Source organism: Somniosus microcephalus, unplaced genomic scaffold (genome assembly GCF_052327205.1).
Source record: "Somniosus microcephalus isolate GS21.2 unplaced genomic scaffold, FLI_Smic_1.0 unresolved_chr3, whole genome shotgun sequence".
NCBI lineage: Eukaryota > Metazoa > Chordata > Chondrichthyes > Squaliformes > Somniosidae > Somniosus > Somniosus microcephalus.
The window spans coordinates 55554802-55577127 of NW_028225181.1; the positions used below are offsets into that span (position 1 = coordinate 55554802).

Here is a 22326-nt window from a genome sequence, read left to right on the forward strand (position 1 = left end):
GAGCTTTACTCTATCTAACCCGTGCTGTACCTGCCCTGGGAGTGATTGATGGGACAATGTAGAGGGAGCTTTACTCTGTATCTAACCCCCGTGGTTGGGGGAGTGTTTGATGGGTCAGTGTGGTGGGAGCTGGCCATGCTTCTCTCTCTCTCTCACTGCCACCTTGTATCTTCCAGCGACCCAGTGCCCATCTTCCAGCCGATTGGACTCCTTCTGCGAGATGAAGCTGGGAGACGTGTGCGAGAGTGACGCTGACTGCTTGGCCTGGTCATCGTGCTGTGACGCCGACTGTGGCAAGAGATGTGTTCCCCGCTTCTTCATGGCCAGTGAGTATGTCAAAGGGTCTTGGGCGATCGGACTCCATCTCCTGGATCTGCGGGATCAGCTCAGGCCAGGGATGGGGCCTGCGTGTCTCCTGCTTTGTGCGTTTGTGTGTGAGGCTCAGTAACACAAACCGGGTGAGATCAGGGTTAATCAGCACTGGCCGATTGGAGCCTGTACCTTTCCTGCTGTGTGTGTGTGTGTGTGTGTGTGTATCTGAGTGTGTGTGTGTGTGTGTGTGTGTGTCTGTATCTGAGTGAGTGTGTGTGTCTATATCTGAGTGTGTGTGTCTGAGTGAGAGTGTGTGAGTGAGTCAGTGTGTGGGGCTCAGTAACACACACCGGGTGAGAGCAGGCTCACTCAGCACAGGCCGGAGATGGAGCCTGGGCCTTGCTGCCTCATAACTGATTCCCGATTACAGAGATCCTGCTTCATCCGCACTTTAGGGCAATTCCCGAGGGAGCCCTCGATTTAGGGGCTGTCCTGAGGGAGTCCCTCGATTTAGGGGGGCCAAAGGGAGACCCTCGATTTAGGGGCGGTCCCGAGGGAGACCCTCGATTTAGGGGCGGTCCCGGGGGAGACCCTCGATTTTGGGACTTTCCCGAGGGAGACCCTCGATTTAGGGGCGGTCCCGAGGGAGACCCTCGAGTAAGGGGCAGTCGCGAGGGAGACCCTCGATTTAGGGCCGTTCCCGAGGGAGACCCTCGATTTAGGGGCGGTCCCGAGGGAGACCCTCGATTTAGGGGCATTCCCAAGGGAGACCCTCTGTTTAGGGACGGTCTCGAGGGAGACCCTCGGTTTGGGGGGCAAGAGGGAGACCCTCGATTTAGGGGGCGTTCCCGAGGGAGACCCTTGATTGGGTGGCGGTCCCGAGGGAGCCCCTCAATTGGGGGGCGGTCCCGAGGGAGACCCTCAATTTAGGGGCGGTCCTGAGGAGACCCTCGATTTAGGGGCGGATCCGAGGGAGACCCTCGATTTAGGGGCGGATCCGAGGGAGACCCTCGATTGGGGGGCGGTCCCGAGGTAGACCCTTGATTTCGGGGCGGTCCCGACGGAGACCCTCGATTGGGGGTCCTGCGGTAGACCCGCGATAGGGGGGCCAGAGGGAGACCCTTGCTTGGGGGTCTCCCGTGGAAGACCCTGTCCAGAAGCCAGATCTGGAAGGTTCACGGTTCCTGACTGACCACCGATTTCTGGGTTCCAGAGGACGACACCTGTCCAGCGCCCCACCGCCTCGCTCCGATGTGCGACCTGAAGCTTGGAGACCAGTGCAAAGGAGACAAGGATTGTGATGTTTGGCAGACCTGCTGTGACTCCAAATGTGGAAAAATCTGTATCGCCAGCTTCACAGACAATGGTAAGAAGCGAAACCGTTCAACGGGGCAACGGCCGAGGGGGAACGGAGAGAGACAGAGACAGACCAAGAGGGACAAAGAGACAGACAGACAGAGAGACAGGCAGAGAGAGAGAGACAGAGAGAGGCAGGGAGAGCGAGAGGCAGGGAGAGAGAGAGGCAGGGAGAGAGAGAGAGAGAGAGAGACAGGCAGAGAGAGATCTCACCGACACTCTTTAATATTTACATAAATGAATTGGCAAAACTACTTGAACAATCTACAGCACCCGGCCTCACCCTATATGAATCCAAGGTTAAATTCCTCCTCTATGCAGATGACCTGGTTCTGCTGTCACCAACTAAGGAGGGTCTACAGCAGAACCTGGATCTGCTGGAGTCGTACTGCCAGACTTGGGCCCTGACAATAAATCCCCAAAAAACCAAGGTCCTTGTGTTCCAGCAAAGATCCAGACATCAGGGACCCAAAATAAATTTCACACTAGGAACAACAAAAATTGAACAAACCACTAACTACACATACTTGGGCTTAAAAATCAGTTCTATGGGAAATTTCAAACTGGCTGTGAATGAACTGAAAGAGAAAGCAAGAAGGGCTTTCTATGCCATTATAAAATCAATCCAAATAGAAATCCCAATTAGCATTTGGCTCAAAATTTTCAAATCAGTAATTGAACCAATTGCACTCTATGGCAATGAGGTGTGGGGACCGCTAACACAACAAGAATTTGTAAAATGGGACAAACACCCAATTGAGATCCTACATGCAGAATTCTGTAAAAGTATCCTCCGGACTCAAAGGAAAACCGTAAACAATGCATGCAGGGCAGAACTAGGCCAATATCCATTAATAATCACTATCCAAAAAAGAGCCACCAAATTTTGGAAACACCTAGAAATGAGCAACCCCCAATGCTATCATTACGAAGCCCTGAAATGCCAAGAGAGGACCATAAAGAAGAATACCCTCAGTCAACTAGTCCTGGGACTCAGTGAAGTAACTACTAACATTACTAACAATAACCAGCCCCAGGACAGTGACAGCGTAACACAAAGAATTCGACCCAACACAATCGTCGCTAAGCAAAAGGTAAAATATCTGTCATATTGGGCAGAAACAACAAAAACCCAAAGCAAACTCAATTGCTACTTGGCCCTAAACAGACAATACAACATGGCTGATTACCTGACCATGGTAAAGGATAGCAAACTGAGAAAACCCTTGACAATGTACAGACTTAGTGAACATAGCCTGGCGATCGAAAAAGGTAGACACCGGCAGACCCGGCTACCAAGAGAGGACAGGATATGCTCTCACTGCAGTCAGGGAGTGGTGGAGACAGAGATGCACTTCCTCACAGCTTGTAGAAAATATCAGGGCATAAGGGAGAATTTCTACCCAAAATTCACAAAAATATGCCCGGAATTCAGAAATTTGAATGACGACCAAAAACTCCCATACCTACTAGGGGAAGAGAGAAATTGTGTAACACTAGCGGCACACTATGTTACAGCTTGCCATAAACAGAGGGACAACCACTAAATATAAGAAAAGAGTATATATAAATTATATGAAAGTATATTTATACACTCAGGGATATATCTGTTTATAAACTGTATGGATAGATCTGTATTTTTGTGTACAAACATGAATGTTTTTCGATGCTTTGGCAACATAAGATGTAACTTGTCATGCCAATAAAGTGATTTGAATTGAATTGAATTGAATTGAATTGAGAGAGACAGAGAGAGAGACAGACTAAAAGGTCTAAGAGTGTTAAAAAAACAAGCCTGAATGATTTGTGTCTTAATGCGAGGAGCATTCGTAATAAGGTGGATGAATTAGCTGCGCAAATAGATGTAAACGGATATGATATACTTGTGATTACGGAGACATGGCTCTAGGATGACCAAGGCTGGGAATTCAACATCCAGGGGTATTCAATATTCAGGAAAGACAGGCAAAAAGGAAAGGGAGGTGGGGTAGCATTGCTGGTTAAAGAGGTGATTAACACAATTGTAAAGAAGGATATTAGCTCTGATGATGTGGAATCTGTATGGGTAGAGCTGAGAAATACCAAGGGACAGAAAACATTAGTGGGAGTTGTATACAGACCCCCAAACAGTAATGCTGAGGTTGGGGATGGCATTAAATGGGAAATTAGAGACACGTGCAATAAGGGCACAGCAGTTATCATGGGTGACTTTAATCTACATATAGATTGGGCTAACCAAATTAGTAACAATACTGTGGAGGAGGAATTCCTATAGTGTATACGGGATGGTTTCCTGGACCAATATGTTGAGGAACCAACTAGAGATCAGGCCATCTTAGACTGGGTATTATGTAATGAGCAAGGATTAATTAGCAATCTTGTGCGAGGCCCCTTGCGCAGGAGCGATCATAATATGATAGAATTCTTCATTAAGATAATAATAATAATCAACTTTAATGTCATTGTTAGTGCACAAGTGCAGTACAACGAAATGTAGGCTTGCGGCTCCCGAGAGTGTACATTTAGATTAAGACATTAAAACATTCAACATACATTTGGCTTGTAATACATTAACATAAACAAAACCATAATAAAGTGCATTGGCAGATGTGCAGGCTTTAGAGTTTATTTGTGGAGTTCAATAGGATGACAGCCCTGGGAAAGAAGCTGTTCCTAAATCTGGTCGTACGGGTGCGAATGCATCTGTAGCGTCTCCCAGATGGCAGGAGGGCGAACAGACTGTGGCTGGGGTGGATAGGGTCTTTGATGATGGACCGTGACCTCCGTAAACAGCGTTTCTGGTATATGTGCTCTATGGTCGGTAGCCGGGTGCCGGTAATGCGTTGGGCAGTTTTGACTACCCGCTGCAGGGCTTTCCGGTCATAGTAGCTACAGCTGCCATACCATACTGTGATACAGTTTGTCAGGATGCTCTCTATTGTGCAGCGGTAAAAGTTAGAGAGGATCAGGGGTGACAGGTTACATCCCTTCAGCCTCCTTAGGAAATATAGGTGCTGCTGGGCCTTCTTCACCAGAGAGGTGGTATTGAGGGACCAGGAGAGGTCTTCCGTGACGTGGACTCCGAGGAACTTAAAGCTGTCCACCCTTTCCACCACAGCCCCATTGATGTGGATGGGGGTGTGACTTCCGCCTTTAGACTTCCTGAAGTCCACAATGATTTCTTTGGTTTTCTTGATGTTAAGGGCCAGGTTGTTATCGGCGCACCACTTCACGAGATGCTGGACCTCCTCCCTGTAGGCTGACTCATCGTTGTTGGTGATCTGGCCTACTACCGTGGTATCATCCGCAAACTTGATGATGGTGTTGGAACCATGAACAGCCACACAGTCGTGGGTGAAGAGGGAGTAGAGGAGGGGGCTCAGCACACATCCTTGTGGGGCCCCCGTGTTCAGGGTCGGGGGGGGGAGGTGTGGTTACCTAATTTGACAGACTGGGGTCTGTTTGTTAGGAAGTCCAGGGTCCAGTTGCAGAGAGAAGTGTTCAGGCCAAGAGTGTGGAGTTTGGTGGCCAGCTTGTTGGGGACGATAGTGTTGAATGCTGAGCTGTAGTCTATGAACAGCATTCTGATGTAGGTCTCTTTTCCATCTAAGTGATTCCGTGCAGAGTGTAGAGCAGTTGTGATTGCATCCTCCGTTGATCTGTTTGCACGATAGGCAAACTGGTGTTGGTCAAGGGAGGTGGGAACACTGGCTTTGATGTGAGCCAGGACCAGACTGGAGAGTGAAGTAGTTGACTCAGAGACTAGGGTCCTGAATTTAAATAAAGGAAACTACGATGGTATGAGGCACGAGTTGGCAAGGATGGATTGGGGAATGTTACTTAAAGGGTTGACTGTGGATAGGCAATGGCAAACATTTAAAGATCGCATGGATGAACTACAGAATTTGATCATCCCTGTTTGGCATAAAAATAAAACTAAAAAGGTGACTCAACCGTGGCTAACAAGGGAAATTAGGGATAGCATAAGATCCAAGGAGAGGACATATAAATTGGTCAGAAAAAGCAGCAAACCTGAGGATTGGGAGCAGTTTAGGATTCAGTAAAGGTGGACAAGGGGATTAATTAAGAGGGGGAAAATAGAGTATGAGAGTAAGCTTGCAGGGAACATTAAAACTGACTGTAAAAGCTTCTATAGATATGTGAAGAGAAAAAGATTGGTGAAGTCAAGCGTAGGTCCCTTGCAGTCAGAATCAGGGGAATTTATAATGGGGAACAAAGAAATGGCCGACCAATTAAATACATACTTTGGTTCTGTCTTCACAAAGGGGGGACACAAATAACCTCCCAAAGATGTCGGGGAACATAGGATCTAATGAGAGGGGGGAACTGAATGAAATCAGTATTTGTAGGCAAATGGTGTTCGGGAAATTGACAGGATTGAAGGCCGATAAATCCCCAGGGCCTGATAATCTACATCCTAAGGTACTTAAGGAAGTGGCCCTAGAAATAGTAGATGCGTTGCTGATCATCTTCAAAATTCTATAGACTCTGGAACTGTTCCCATGGATTGGAGGGTAGCTAATGTAACCCCACTATTAAAAAAGGGTGGTAGAGAGAAAACAGGGAATTATAGACTGGTAAGCCTGACATCGGTAGTGGGGAAAATGCTAGAGTCCATTATAAAAATGTAATAGCAGAGCACTTGGAAAACAGTGACAGGATCGCAGAAAGTCAACATGGATTTACAAAAGGTAAATCGTGCTTGACTAATCTACTGGAATTTTTTGAGGATGTAACTTGTAGAATAGATAAGGGAGAACCAGTGGATGTGGTGTATTTGGACTTTCAGAAGGCTTTTGATAAGGTCCCACATAAGAGATTAGCATGCAAAGATAAAGCACATGGGATTGGGGGTAATGTACTGACTTGGATAGAGAACTGGTTGGCAGACAGGAAGCAAAGCGTTGGAATAAACGGGTCTTTTTCCGAGTGGCAGGCAGTGACTAGTGGGGTCCTGCAAGGATCGTTGCTAGGACTCCAGTTATTCACAATATATATTAATGATCTAGACGAGGGAACTAAATGTAATATCTCCAAGTTTGCAGACGACACAAAACTGGGTGGGCATGTGTGCTGTGAGGAGGCTGCAGAGAAACTCCAGGATGATTTGGACAGGTTGGGTGATTGGGCAGATGCAGTATAATGTGGATAAATGCAAGGTTATCCACTTTGGTGGCAAAAACAGGAAGGCAGGTTATTATCTGAATGGCAATAGATTGGGAGAAGGGGAAGTGCAACGAGACCTGGGTGTCCTTGTGCACCAGTCGCTGAAGGTAAGCAGGCAGGTGCAGCAGGCGGTTAAGAAAGCAAATGGCATGTTGGCCTTCATAGCGAGAGGATTCGAGTACAGGAGAAAGGATGTCTTGCTGCAGTTGTACGGGGCTTTGGTAAGACCACACCTTGAGTATTGTGTGCAGTTTTGGTCGCCTTATCTGAGGAAGGATGTTCTTGCCGTGGAGGGAGTGCAGCGAAGATTCACCAGGCTGATACCTGGGATGGCAGGAATGACGTATGAAGAGAGATTGGGTTGATTGGCTTGTATCCGCTAGAGTTTAGAAGAATGAGAGGGGATCTCATTGAAACTTATAAAATTCTAACAGGACTAGACAGACAAGATGAAGGAAGGATATTCCTGATGGTCGGGGAGTCCAGAACCAGGGGTCACAGTCTAAGGATAAGGGGTAAGCCATTTAGGACTGAGATGAGGAGGAATTTCTTCACCCAGAGAGAGGTGAACCTGTGGAATTCTTTACCACAGAAGGCAGTAGAGGCCAATTCATTAAATATATTCAAGAAGGAGTTAGATATATTTCTTAAGGCTAAAGGTATCAAGGGATATGAGGAGAAAGCAGGGACAGGGTACTGAATTTGGATGATCAGCCATGATCTCATTGAATGGCAGAACAGGCTCGAGGGGCCGAATGGCCTACTCCTGCTTCTATCTTCGATGTTTCTATTCACTATATCAGGACGACCCAAAATGCTTCTCAAATGATAAAGTATTTTTTGAAGTGTAGTCACTCGTGTAATGTAGGAAACGTGACAGCCAATCAGCGCACAGCATGAGCCCACAAACAGCAATATGATAATAACCAGATAAATTGTTTCAGCGATGATCCTGAGGGTTAAATAATGGTCCCTGGGAGAACTCCCCTGCCTTTCTTCCAATAGTGGTTTTGGAATCTTTTACATCGACCTCAGAGGGCAGGCGGGGCCTCGGCTTAACGTCTCAGCAGAATGACAGCCCGTCCTACAGTGCAGCACTCCCTCAGTACAGCACCTCTGACAGTGCAGCACTCCCTCAGTACAGCCCCTCCGACAGTGCAGCACTCCCTCAGTACAGCACCTCCGACAGTGCAGCACTCCCTCAGTACAGCCCGTCCTACAGTGCAGCACTCCCTCAGTGCAGCACCTCCGACAGTGCAGCACTCCCTCAGTACAGCCCGTCCTACAGTGCAGCACTCCCTCAGTACAGCACCTCTGACAGTGCAGCACTCCCTCAGTACAGCCCCTCCGACAGTGCAGCACTCCCTCAGTACAGCACCTCCGACAGTGCAGCACTCCCTCAGTACAGCACCTCCGACAGTGCAGCACTCCCTCAGTACAGCCCGTCCTACAGTGCAGCACTCCCTCAGTGCAGCACCTCCGACAGTGCAGCACTCCCTCAGTACAGCACCTCCGACAGTGCAGCACTCCCTCAGTACAGCACCTCCGACAGCGCAGCACTCCCTCAGTACAGCCCGTCCTACAGTGCAGCACTCCCTCAGTACAGCCCGTCCTACAGTGCAGCACTCCCTCAGTACAGCACCTCCGACAGTGCAGCACTCCCTCAGTACAGCACCTCCGACAGTGCAGCACTCCCTCAGTACAACCCGTCCTACAGTGCAGCACTCCCTCAGTACTGCCCCTCCGACAGTGCAGCACTCCCTCAGTACAGCACCTCTGACAGTGCAGCACTCCCTCAGTACAGCCCGTCCTACAGTGCAGCACTCCCTCAGTACTGCCCCTCCGACAGTGCAGCACTCCCTCAGTACTGCCCCTCCGACAGTGCAGCACTCCCTCAGTACAGCACCTCCGACAGTGCAGCACTCCCTCAGTACAGCACCTCCGACAGTGCAGCACTCCCTCAGTGCAGCACCTCCGACAGTGCAGCACTCCCTCAGTACAGCCCGTCCTACAGTGCAGCGCTCCCTCAGTACAGCACCTCCGACAGTGCAGCACTCCCTCAGTACAGCACCTCCGACAGTGCAGCTCTCCCTCAGTACAGCCCGTCCTACAGTGCAGCGCTCCCTCAGTACTGCCCCTCCGACAGTGCAGCACTCCCTCAGTACAGCCCGTCCTACAGTGCAGCGCTCCCTCAGTACTGCCCCTCCGACAGTGCAGCATTCCCTCAGTACAGCACCTCCGACAGTGCAGCACTCCCTCAGTACAGCACCTCCGACAGTGCAGCTCTCCCTCAGTACAGCACCTCCGACAGTGCAGCACTCCCTCAGTACAGCACCTCCGACAGTGCAGCTCTCCCTCAGTACAATCCGTCCTACAGTGCAGCACTCCCTCAGTGCAGCACCTCCGACGGTGCAGCACTCCCTCAGTACAGCACCTCCAACAGTGCAGCACTCCCTCAGTACAGCACCTCCGACAGTGCAGCTCTCCCTCAGTACAGCCCGTCCTACAGTGCAGCGCTCCCTCAGTACTGCCCCTCCGACAGTGCAGCGCTCCCTCAGTACTGCCCCTCCGACAGTGCAGCACTCCCTCAGTACAGCACCTCCGACAGTGCAGCACTCCCTCAGTACAGCACCTCCGACAGTGCAGCACCTCCGACAGTGCAGCACTCCCTCAGTACAGCACCTCCGACAGTGCAGCACTCCCTCAGTACAGCACCTCCGACGGTGCAGCACTCCCTCAGTACAGCCCGCCCTACAGTGCAGCACTCCCTCAGTACAGCACCTCCGACAGTGCAGCACTCCCTCAGTACGGCAGCTCCAACAGTGCAGCACTCCCTCAGTACAGCACCTCCGACAGTGCAGCACTCCCTCAGTACAGCCCGTCCTACAGTGCAGCACTCCCTCAGTACAGCACCTCCGACAGTGCAGCGCTCCCTCAGTACAGCACTTCCGACAGTGCAGCACTCCCTCAGTACAGCACCTCCGACAGTGCAGCTCTCCCTCAGTACAGCCCCTCCGACAGTGCAGCACTCCCTCAGTACAGCCCCTCCGACAGTGCAGCACTCCCTCAGTACAGCCCCTCCGACAGTGCAGCACTCCCTCAGTACAGCCCCTCCGACAGTGCAGCGCTCCCTCAGTACAGCCCGTCCTACAGTGCAGCACTCCCTCAGTACAGCACCTCCGACAGTGCAGCACTCCCTCAGTACAGCACCTCCGACAGTGCAGCACTCCCTCAGTACAGCACCTCCGACAGTGCAGCATTCCCTCAGTACAACCCGTCCTACAGTGCAGCGCTCCCTCAGTACAGCACCTCCGACAGTGCAGCACTCCCTCAGTACAGCACCTCCGACAGTGCAGCACTCCCTCAGTACAACCCGTCCTACAGTGCAGAATTCCCTCAGTACAGCACCTCCGACAGTGCAGCACTCCCTCAGTACAGCCCGTCCTACAGTGCAGAATTCCCTCAGTACAGCCCCTCCGACAGTGCAGCATTCCCTCAGTACTGCCCCCCGACAGAGCTGCGCTCCCTCAATAAAACCTGTCCTACAGTGCAGGAGTCCCTCAGTACAGCACCTCTGACAGTGCAGCGCTCCCTCAGTACTGCCCCCGACAGTGCTGCGCTCCCTCAGTACTGCCCCTCCGACAGTGCAGCACTCCCTCAGTACAGCACCTCCGACAGTGCAGCGCTCCTTCAGTACAGCCCCTCTGACAGTGCAGCGCTCCCTCAGTACTGCCACTCCGACAGTGCAGCACACTCTCAGTACAGCCCCTCCAACAGTGCAGCTCTTCCGCAGGACTGCCACTCCGACATTGCGGCGCTCCCTCAGCACTGCCCCTCCGACAGTGCAGCGCTCCCTCAGTACTGCCCCCCCGACAGTGCAGCACTCCCTCAGTACAGTCCCTGCGACAGTGCAGCACTCCCTCAGCACTGCCCCTCCGACAGTGCTGCGCTCACTCAGTACTGCCCCTCTGACAGTGCAGCGCTCCCGCAGTACTGCCACTCCGACAGTGCGGCGCTCCCTCAGCACTGCCCCTCCGACAGTGCTGCGCACACTCAGTACTGCCCCTCCGACAGTGCTGCGCTCACTCAGTAATGCCCCTCCGACAGTGCAGTGCACCCTCAGTACAGCCCCTCCGACAGTGCTGCGCTCCCGCAGTACTGCCCCTCCGACAGTGCAGCACTCCCTCAGTACTGCCCCTCCGACAGTGCAGCACTCCCTCAGTATAGCCCCTCCGACTGTGCAGCACTCCCTCAGTATTGCCCCGCCGACAGTGCAGCACTCCCTCAGTACAGCCCCTCTGACAGTGCAGCACTCCCTCAGTACTGCCCCTCCGATAGTGCAGCACTCCCTCAGTACATTCCCTCTGACAGTGCAGCACTCCCTCTCTACAGCCCCTCTGACAGTGCAGCACTCCCTCAGTACTGACCCTCCGAAAGTGCTGCGCTCCCTCAGTACTGCCCCTCTGTCAGTGCAGCACTCCCTCAGAACTGCCCCTCCAACAGTGCAGCACTCCCTCAGTACTGCCCCTCCGACAGTGCAGCACTCCCTCAGTACAGCCCCTCTGACAGTGCATCACTCCCTCAGTATTGTCCTGCCGACAGTGCAGCACTCCCTCAGTACACCCCTCTGACAGTGCAGCACTCCCTCACTACAGCCCCCTGTCAATGCAGCACTCCCTCACTACAGCCCCTCCGACAGTGCAGCACTCCCTAGTTACTGCCCCTCCGATAGTGCAGTACTCCCTCAGTACTGTCCCTCTGACAGTGCAACGCTCCCTCAGTACTGTCCCTCCGACAGTGCTGCGCACACTCAGTACTGCCCCTCCGACAGTGCTGCGCTCACTCAGTAATGCCCCTCCGACAGTGCAGTGAACCCTCAGTACAGCCCCTCCGACAGTGCTGCGCTCCCGCAGTACTGCCCCTCCGACAGTGCAGCATTCCCTCAGTACTGCCCCTCCGACTGTGCAGCACTCCCTCAGTATTGCCCCGCCGACAGTGCAGCACTCCCTCAGTACAGCCCCTCTGATATACCTATCAATTCCTCCAATAAAAGGCGAAGAGTTACGAAGGTGACTAAAGGTTTTTATTGACTAAATAACAGAGCCCACTCTCGTGGGTGATCCGATCCAAGCAGGAGGAATACCAGCCAGTCGCTCACCTTTATACCTGGCCTGGTGGGTGGAGCCAAGGCGGAGTCGGCAGTGGTCATCCCAGGTATAGCAGTGTGGCAAGAGGCGACCTCGTACCGTGATACAATAGTGGTCAGTGATACAGTTATAACGAACAGTGGTGAACAGTGCTAACTACTAACAGTGATACGATAGTGAACGTGGTTTACCACATTCACCCCTTGTTTAGAATTAAGTCCGGCGGGGTGAAGTGTACTACCAATTCTGGTAGGTCAGTCTGTCCGGAGGCTTCGTAAGCCTCTCCGATCGCCGCAGCGGTGGTGTTGCCTTATCCGGTGCTGGTGCCTTATCCGGTGTTGATGCTGGTGTTTGCGTGGTCGGCGAGGGCTCGTGGGGTTCCGGCATGCCGTCTACCTGGACTGAGGTTGGGGGGGGTGGTGGCGGTGTTTCCGGATCGGCTGAGGGTGCGAGGTCTCGTAGGGAGACAGTGTCCTCCCGCCCGTCTGGGTACGCCACGTAGGCGTACTGGGGGTTGGCGTGCAGGAGGTTCACCCTCTCGACCAGGGGGTCCGTTTTATGGGTCCTCACGTGTTTCCGCAGCCAGACCGGCCCCGGGGCGGTCAGCCAGGTTGGTAGAGTGGTTCCCGTAGTCGACTTCCTGGGGAAAACGAACATTCGTTCATGGGGGGTGGTGTTAGTGGCCGTGCAAAGTAATGACCGGGTGGAGTGCAGCGCTGTCGGGAGGACTTCTTGCCAGCGGGAGGTTGGGAGGCCCTTAGACTTTAAGGCTAAGAGGACGGCCTTCCATACCGTCGCGTTCTCTCTTTCCACCTGACCGTTACCTCTGGGGTTGTAGCTGGTGGTCCTGCTTGCTGCAATACCTCTCTCTAGGAGGAATTGCCGGAGTTCCTCGCTCATGAAGGAGGAGCCCCGGTCGCTGTGTATATAGTTCGGGAACCCGAACAAGGCGAAGAGGGCATTCAGGCACTTAATGACCGTGCTACTGGTCATGTCGGGGCAGGGGAAGGCAAAGGGGAAACGGGAGTACTCATCAACGATGTTGAGGAAGTACACATTACGGTCAGAGGATGGGAGGGGCCCCTTAAAGTCGATGCTCAGGCGCTCGAAGGGGCGGGTGGCCTTGATCAGGCTTGCTCGGTCCGGCCTATAGAAGTGCGGTTTGCACTCCGCACAGGTCTGGCAGTTCCTGGTCATGGTCCTGACCTCCTCGATGGAGTAGGTCAGGTTGCGGGCCTTAATGAAATGGTAGAGTCTGGTGACTCCGGGGTGGCAGAGCTGGTCGTGGAGGGTCTGAAGCCTATCGATATGCGCGCTGGCGCATGTCATTCGTGAAAGGGCATCAGGGGATTCGTTCAGCTTGCCTGGCCGGTACAAGATCTCATAATCGTAGGTGGAGAGCTCGATTCTCCATCTCAAAATCTTGTCATTCTTGATTTTGCCCTTCAGCTTGTTATTAAACATGAAAGCCACCGAACGCTGGTCGGTGAGGAGGGTAAATCGTTTGCCTGCCAGGTAGTGCCTCCAGCGCCGTACTGCCTCCACGATCGCCTGGGCCTCTTTCTCGACCGACGAATGTCGGATCTCGGGGCCCTGTAGGGTCCTTGAGAAGAAGGCCACTGGCCTCCCCTCCTGGTTTAGGGTGGCGGCTAAGGCGAAGTCGGATGCGTCGCTCTCCACCTGAAAGGGGATGGACTCGTCCACTGCGTGCATCGTGGCCTTGGCTATGTCTCCCTTAATGAGGGAGAAGGCTGCGCACGCCTCCTCCGTGAGGGGGAAGGAAGTGGCTTTCAGGAGGGGTCTGGCTTTGTCCGCGTAATTGGGTACCCATTGGGCATAGTAGGCGAAAAGCCCCAGGGTTCTCCTAAGTGCTTTAGGGCAGTGGGGGAGGGGTAGCTCCATGAGGGGGCGCATTCTTTCTGGGTCGGGGCCGATGATTCCGTTCTCCACTACGCAGCCGAGGATGGCAAGGCGCGTGGTGTTAAACACGCATTTCTCCTTATTGTAGGTGAGGTTCAGCCGTTGGGCCGTACGGAGGAATTTCTCCAGATTCGCGTCATGTTCCTGCCGGTCGCGGCCGCAGATAGTGACGTTATCTAGGTAGGGGAATGTAGCCTGCAGTTCGTTCTGGTCAACCATCTGGTCCATCTCCCTTTGGAAGACCGAGACCCCATTAGTGACACCGAAGGGGACCCTAAGGAAGTGGTATAGGCGCCCATTCGCCTCGAAGGCGGTATACTGGCGGTCCTCAGGGTGGATAGGGAGTTGGTGGTAGGCCGACTTCAGGTCGATGGTCGAGAATACTTTATACTGTGCAATCTGATTGACCATGTCAGATATGCGGGGGAGGGGGTATGCGTCCAGCTGGGTATATCTGTTTATGGTCTGGCTGTAGTCGATGACCAGGCGGTTTTTATCGCCGGTCTTTACGACTACGACCTGGGCACGCCAGGGGCTGCTGCTCCCCTCGATAATGCCCTCTTTCAGGAGGCGCCGCACCTCAGAGCTAATGAAGGCTCTGTCCCCGGCGCTATACCGCCTGCTTTTGGTAGCGACGGGTTTGCAGTCAGGGGTAAGGTTAGCAAACAGAGAGGGTGGCGGGACCTTGAGGGTGGAGAGGCTGCAGGTGTTACGCGGTGGGCGGTTTAACGTTTGCTGGTTGTTGACTGTGAGTGGGGGGAGGGGTCCACCGTATGCTAGGGTTACGCTTTGGAGGTGGGATTGGAAGTCCAGCCCTAGTAGGACGGCAGCGCAGAGATGGGGGAGGACGAGGAGTTTAAAGTTTTTATACTCCGTGCCCTTAACCGACAGGGTCACGACACAGTAGCCGCTGATGTCCGTGGCGTGGGACCTCGATGCCATCGAGATTCGGCTGCGCGTTGGTAGGACAGAGAGGGAGTAGTGGCTCACCGTGTCTGGGTGGATGAAGCTCTCCGTGCTTCCGCTGTCGAACAGGCAGGTCGTGGCGTGGCCGTTCACTTTGATGTCCATCATTGACTTGGACAGATGGTGCGGGCGGGCTTGGTCCAGGGTGACGGAAGCTAGTGTGTAGCTGAGCGAGTCGTTGTCATCTGCGGGCGAGGCGGTCGGGCGTGGTGAGTAAAATGGCGTCTCCCACGAGGTAGGGCCCCATGAGGCACTATTGGGGTTGGTTGCCTTAATCAAAGATGGCCGCCCCCATGACTCATGTGTGGGGATGCTGGCCTCAGTTGCCCTAAACAAAGATGGCCGCCCCCATGACTCATGTGTGGGGATGCTGGCCTCAGTTGCCCTAAACGAAGATGGCCGCCCCCATAGTTCGCATGCGGCACTGCTGGCCTCTGAGGATCCGCTCCTGCAGGCCTTGGAGAAGTGGCCTTTCTTCAGGCAGGTTTTACATATGGAGTTCTTGGCTGGGCAGCGCGACCTCGGGTGCTTCTCCTGGCCACAAAAAAAACAGCCGGCGGCCCGATCGCGGATGCCCGATGTCGGGGCCGGTGCCGGGGGTGGCGGGGCCGGTCGGGTCCGGGACGCCGACGCAGAGGTAGGTCCCGGGGGCGGCGCTGGGAAGGGTGCTGTGGTAGGGGTCGGGCCCGAGTCCCAGGGTCGCGAGCAGTACCTGGTGAATGCTTCCTGATCTTGGTGGGCCACTTCCAGGGAGATAGCGAGGGCTTCAGCTTTTTCCATGCTGAGGTGTTTAGCTTCCAGCAGTCTTTGCCGTGAGTACTCGGACCGTAGGCCTTTCAGGAATGCGTCGCGGATATTATCTTCAGTATTTTCGGCTGCCGACACCGATTTAAACTCACAGTTCCTGGCGAGTGCATATAGCGCCTGTGAGAATTCGGCTACTGATTCTCCTGGCTGTTGCGGCCGTGATCTTAGGAGGTGCCTAGCGTACATGTAGTTTACCGGGGTCCGGTACTTCTGTTTCAGCAGGTTGATGGCGGTCTCGTAGGTAGTCATGTCCTCGATGAGAGTGTATACTCTCGGGCTCAGTTGTGCCTGCAGGACACTTAGTTTGGATGCCTGAGGGACGCTGGATTCTCTCAGGTATGATTCGAAGCAGACCAGCCAGTGTTTAAAGTCTGCGGCTGAGTTTGCTGCTCGTGGGTTCAGGTCCAGGTACGGCGGTCTGAGGGCTCGCAGCCAAGCTGGCTGGTGTGGCTGTGCTCCTGGGAGCTGCGCTGGTGGCTCCTCCGCCGGTTGTGACTCATTGTCGGACATCATTAAATTTAGTCAATAAAATTGATATACCTATCAATTCCTCCAATAAAAGGCGAAGAGTTACGAAGGTGACTAAAGGTTTTTATTGACTAAATAACAGAGCCCACTCTCGTGGGTGATCCGATCCAAGCAGGAGGAATACCAGCCAGTCGCTCACCTTTATACCTGGCCTGGTGGGTGGAGCCAAGGCGGAGTCGGCAGTGGTCATCCCAGGTATAGCAGTGTGGCAAGAGGCGACCTCGTACCGTGATACAATAGTGGTCAGTGATACAGTTATAACGAACAGTGGTGAACAGTGCTAACTACTAACAGTGATACGATAGTGAACGTGGTTTACCACACCCTCCGACAGTGCAGCACTCCCTCAGTACTGCCCCTCCGATAGTGCAGCACTCCCTCAGTACAGTCCCTCTGACAGTGCAGCGCTCCCTCTCTACAGCCCCTCTGACAGTGCAGCACTCCCTCAGAACTGCCCCTCCGACAGTGCAGCACTCCCTCAGTACTGCCCCTCCGATAGTGCAGTACTCCCTCAGTACTGTCCCTCTGACAGTGCAGCGCTCTCTCAGTACTGTCCCTCTGACAGTGCAGCGCTCCCTCAATACTCACCCTCTGACCGTGCAGCGCTCCCTCAGTACTGCCCCTCCGACAGTGCAGCGCTCCCTCAGTACAGTCCCTCTGACAGTGCTGCACTCCCTCAGTACAGCCCCTCTGACAGTGCAGCACTCCCTCAGTACTGCCCCTCCGACAGTGCAGCGCTCCCTCAGTACAGTCCCTCTGACAGTGCAGCACACCCTCGCTACATCCCCTCTGACTGTGCAGCACTCCCTCAGTACTGCCCCTCCGACAGTGCAATGCTCCCTCAGTACTGCCCTTCTGACAGTGCAACGCTCCCTCAGTACTGACCCTCTGACCGTGCAGCGCTCCCTCAGTACAGCCCCTCTGACAGTGCAGCGCTCCCTCAGTACTGCCCCTCTGACCGTGCAGCGCTCCCTCAGTACTGTCCCTCTGACAGTGCAGCGCTCCCTCAGTACTGCCCCTCTGACCGTGCAGCGCTCACTCAGTACTGTCCCTCTGACAGTGCAGCGCTCCCTCAGTACTGCCCCTCTGACAGTGCAGCACTCCCTCAGTACTGCCCCTCTGACCGTGCAGCGCTCCCTCAGTACTGTCTCTCCGACAGTGCTGCACTCCCTCAGTACTGCCCCTCTGACAGTAATATGTTTTGCGTTGTTTTACGCCCTCCTCCTGTAAAATACAACTTGTTCTTGCAGATGAAGATGACGAATGCCCGAATTCCTACCGAGCGAGGCATATCTGCTCCAAGAACTCGAGCAAGGCTTGTAGCAGTGACGAGGACTGCTCATCATGGATGCAGTGCTGCGATGTTGGCTGTGGGAAGCGATGTGTCTACTCCTCCTCGTATAGTAAGGACGACCCCAAAACCCTCAGCTCGCAGCATCGCGACACCCCAACGGTAGACAGCAGCAGGAACCCGCTGGACAGGCTCTGCCTGACAGGACTAGGCCCAAATCTGTGGGAGTCTGTGTCTGATAGGCCCAGGACACAGGCTCCAAGCCACTGTGTCTGATTGGCCCAGGCCCCAGTCCCTTGTGTCTCATAGGCCCATGCTCCAGGCTCCTGTGTCTGATAGGCCCCGGCTACAAGACCCTGTGTCTGATAGGCCCAGGCCCGAGGCTCCTGTGTCCGATAGGCCCAGGCTCCAGGCCCCTGTGTGTGATAGGTCCAAGCTCCTGTGTTCGATAGGCCCAGGCTTCTGTGTCTGATAGGCCCACGCTCCAAGCTCCTGTGTTCGATAGTCCCAGGCTCCAGGCTCCTGTGTCTGATAGGCCCAGGCTCCTGTGTCTGATAGGTCCAAGCTCCTGTGTCTGATAGGTCCAGGCTCCTGTGTGTGATAGGCCCAGGCTTCTATGTGTGATAGGCCCAGGCTCCAGGCCCCTGTGTCTGATAGGCCCAGGCTCCAAGTTCCTGTGTTTGATAGGCCCAGGCTGCAGGCTCCTGTGTCTAATAGGCCCAGGCTCCTGTGTCTGATAGGCCCAGGCTCCAGGCCCCAGTGTCTGATAGGCCCAGGCTCCAGGATCCTGTGTCTGATAGGCCCAGGCTCCAGGCCTCTGTGTCTGATAGGCCCAGGCTCCAGGCTGCTGTGTCTGATAGGCCCAAAGCTGTGTGACCCTGTGTGTGATAGGCCCAGGACACAGGCTCCTGTGTCTGATAGGCCCAAGCTCCTGTGTTCGATAGGCCCAGGCTCCTGTGTCTGATAGGCCCACGCTCCAAGCTCCTGTGTTCGATAGGCCCAGGCTCCAGGCTCCTGTGTGTGATAGACCCAGGCTCCAGGCTCCTATGTGTGATAGGCCCAGGCTCCAGGCCCCTCTGTCTGATAGGCCCACACTCCAAGTTCCTGTGTTTGATAGGCCCAGGCTGCAGGCTCCTGTGTCTGATAGGCCCAGGATCCAGGCTCCTGTGTCTAATAGGCCCAGGCTCCTCTGTCTGATAGGCCCAGGCTCCAGGCGCCTGTGTCTGAGAGGCGCAGGCTACTGTGAGTGATAGGCCCAGGCTCCAGTCCCCTGTGTCTGATAGGCCCAGGCTCCAGGCTCCTGGTCTGATAGGCCCAGGCTCCAGGCCTCTGTGTCTGATAGGCCCAGGCTCTAGCCCCCTGTGTCTGATAGGCCCAGGCTCTAGCCCCCTGTGTCTGATAGGCCCAGGCTCCTGTGTCTGATAGGCCCAGGCTCCAGGCCTCTGTGTCTGATAGGCCCAGGCTCTAGCCCCCTGTGTCTGATAGGCCCAGGCTCCTGTGTCTGATAGTCCCAGGACACAGGCTTCTGTGTCTGATAGGTCCAGGCTGCTGTGTCTGATAGGCCCAAAGCTGTGCGACCCTGTGTCTGATAGGCCCAGGACACAGGCTCCTGTGTCTGATAGGCCCAGGCTCCAGGCCCCTGTTTCCGATAGGCCCAGGCTCCTGTGTCTGATAGGCCCAGGACACAGGCTCCTGTGTCTGATAGGTCCAGGCTCCAGGCCCCTGTTTCCGATAGGCCCAGGCTCCTGTGTCTGATAGGTCCAGGCTCCAGTCCTCTGTGTCTGATAGGCCCAGGCCCCAGTCCCTTCTGTCTCATAGGCCTAGGCTCCAGGAGCCTCTGTGAGAAAAGGCCCCAGCTCCTTCGGCAGCTCTGTTTGTATTAACACTGCCCGGTGTGGTACTGAGCTCCATTGGCCAAGAGAGACTGCGCCCCCCCAACCCCCAATCCCCGCCCAGGTCTCAATCCATCCCCACCTTCTAACCATTCCCTCGGCCCTTTGTCCCAGGCCCTGAATTTGACACTTCCCGGACCTCCCTCCCTCTGATGGGGTCGGGAATTGGCTGAGGTGCTGCCTCCACAGTCAAACAACAGAGGCCACACTCGCCGTCAGGAGGAGACACAGAGGCAGTGGGTGATGTACTGATAGCCCCTTCAGGGGCAAGAGTGGGTACTAAGTCCCGTTCACCCATCACCCACCCTGTGCTCACTAACCTACATTGTCTCCCGGTCCAGCAACACCTCCATTTTAACATGCTCCATCCCTGTGTTCAAATCCCTCTACGCCCACCCTCCAGACCCCTCAATATATTGATCCTAATCATACTGCACAGAAGGAGGCCATTTGGCCCATCGTGCCTGTGCCAGCTCTTTGAAGGAGCTATCCAATTAGTCCCACTCCTACCTGCTCTTTCCCCATTGCCCCACCAATGCTTTGCCTTCCAGTATTTATCCCATTCCCTTTTGATTGTTACTGTTGAATCTGCTTCCACCACACGTTCAGGCAGTGCATTGCAGATCACCACTCGCTGCACAAAAAGCATTCTTCTCATCTCCCCCCCTAGTTCTATGATAACTGAAGTCCCTCATCCCTGGTACCATTCTGGTAAATCTCCCCCTTAACCTTCTCTGCTCTAAGGAGAACAATCCCAGCTTCTCCAGTCCCTCCATGTAACTGAAGTCCCTCATCCCTGGTACCATTCTGGTAAATCTCCCCCTTAACCTTCTCTGCTCTAAGGAGAACAACCCCAGCTTCTCCAGTCCCTCCATGTAACTGAAGTCCCTCATCCCTGGTACCATTCTAGTAAATCTCCCCTTAACCTTCTCTGCTCTAAGGAGAACAACCCCAGCTTCTCCAGTCTCTCCACAGAACTGAAGTCCCTCATCCCTGGTACCATTCTGGTCAATCTCCCCCTTAACCTTCTCTGCTGTAAGGAGAACAATCCCAGCTTCTCCAGTCTCTCCATGTAACTGAAGTCCCTCATCCCTGGTACCATTCTGGTAAATCTCCCCTTAACCTTCTCTGCTCTAAGGAGAACAATCCCAGCTTCTCCAGTCTCTCCATGCAACTGAAGTCCCTCATCCCTGGTACCATTCTGGTAAATCTCCCCCTTAACCTTCTCTGCTCCAAGGAGAACAATCCCAGCTTCTCCAGTCTCTCCATGCAACTGAAGTCCCTCATCCCTGATCCCATTCTGGTAAATATCCCCCTTAACCTTCTCTGCTCTAAGGAGAACAATCCCAGCTTCTCCAGTCCCTCCACGTAACTGAAGTCCCTCATCCCTGGTACAATTCTAGTAAATCTCCCCCTTAACCTTCTCTGCTCTAAGGAGAACCACCCCAGCTTCTCCAGTCTCTCCACATAACTGAAGTCCCTCATCCCTGATCCCACTCTGGTAAATCTCCTCTGCACCCTCTCCAAGGCCTTGACATCCTTCCTAAAGTGTGGTGCCCAGAATTAGACACAATACTCCAGCTGGGGCCTAACCAGTGGATTGATGAAAAGGTTGACCAATAACTCCCTTACTTTTGTACTCTATGCCTCTGTTTCGAAAGCCCAGGATCCCGTGTGCTTTAACAGTCTCTTGGTGTCTTCCTTTACAAGAAAAAAGCCAACAGTGTCCGACCACCAGCACACTGAGCAAGGTTTGCACCATGAAGCTGGGAGACGAGTGTGAGGGAGACGGCGACTGCGACAGTTGGCAGATGTGCTGTGACGCGGGATGTGGCAAACGCTGTGTCTTCAAATCCTTCAAAGGAGGTGAGGAGTCCCACAGTTTGGGTGGTGAGCAGTCCCCGCAGTTTGTGGGGTGAGCAGTCCCCGCAGTTTGTGGGGTGAGGAGTCGCCGCAGTTTGTGGGGTGAGGAGTCCCCGCAGTTTGTGGGGTGAGGAGTCCCCGCAGTTTGTGGGGTGAGGAGTCCCCGCAGTTTGTGGGGTGAGGAGTCCCCGCAGTTTGTGGGGTGAGGAGTCCCCACAGTTTGTGGGGTGAGGAGTCCCCGCAGTTTGTGGGGTGAGGAGTCCCCGCAGTTTGTGGGGTGAGGAGTCGCCGCAGTTTGTGGGGTGAGGAGTCCCCGCAGTTTGTGGGGTGAGGAGTCCCCGCAGTTTGTGGGGTGAGGAGTCCCCGCAGTTTGTGGGGTGAGGAGTCCCCACAGTTTGTGGGGTGAGCAGTCCCCGCTGTTTGTGGGGTGAGCAGTCCCCGCTGTTTGTGGGGTGAGGAGTCGCCGCAGTTTGGGGGGGTGAGGAGTCCCCACAGTTTGGGAGGTGAGGAATCCCACAGTTTGGGGGGTGAGGAGTCCCACAGTTTGGGGGGTGAGGAGTCCCCACAGTTTGGGGGGGTGAGGAGTCCCACAGATTGGGGGGTGAGGAGTCCCCACAGTTTGGGGGGTGAGGCGTCCCACAGTTTGGGGATGAGGAGTCATAGAGTTATACAGCACGGATAGAGGCCCTTCAGCCCATCGTGTCCGCGCCGGCCATCAAGCCCTGTCTAATCTAATCCCATATTCCAGCATTTGGTCCGTAGCCTTGTATGCTATGGCATTTCAAGTGCTCATCCAAATGCTTCTTAAATGTTGAGTGTTCCTGCCTCCACAACCCTTTCAGGCAGTGAGTTCCAGACTCCAACCACCCTCTGGGTGAAAAAGTTATTTCTCAAATCCCCTCTAAACCTCCCGCCCTTTACCTTGAATCTATGCCCCCTAGTTTTTGACCCTTCTACTAAGGGAAAAAGCTCCTCAGCATCCATCCTATCTATGCCCCTCATAATTTTGTACACCTCAATCATGTCCCCCCTCAGCCTCCTCTGCTCCAAGGAAAAC

General features: G+C 54.2%; 1 protein-coding gene across 1 annotated transcript in view; it reads left to right on the forward strand.

Annotated features, from left to right (window-relative positions):
- Positions 1-22326, forward strand: part of LOC147091460 (uncharacterized) — a 130099-nt gene that overhangs the window by 88052 nt on the left and 19721 nt on the right. Inside the window, exons 24-27 of the mRNA XM_085976805.1 lie at positions 177-326; positions 1526-1678; positions 17474-17626; positions 21117-21272. Of these exons, the coding sequence (XP_085832931.1) occupies positions 177-326; positions 1526-1678; positions 17474-17626; positions 21117-21272 (612 nt within the window). The remainder of the gene's footprint in view (positions 1-176; positions 327-1525; positions 1679-17473; positions 17627-21116; positions 21273-22326) is intronic.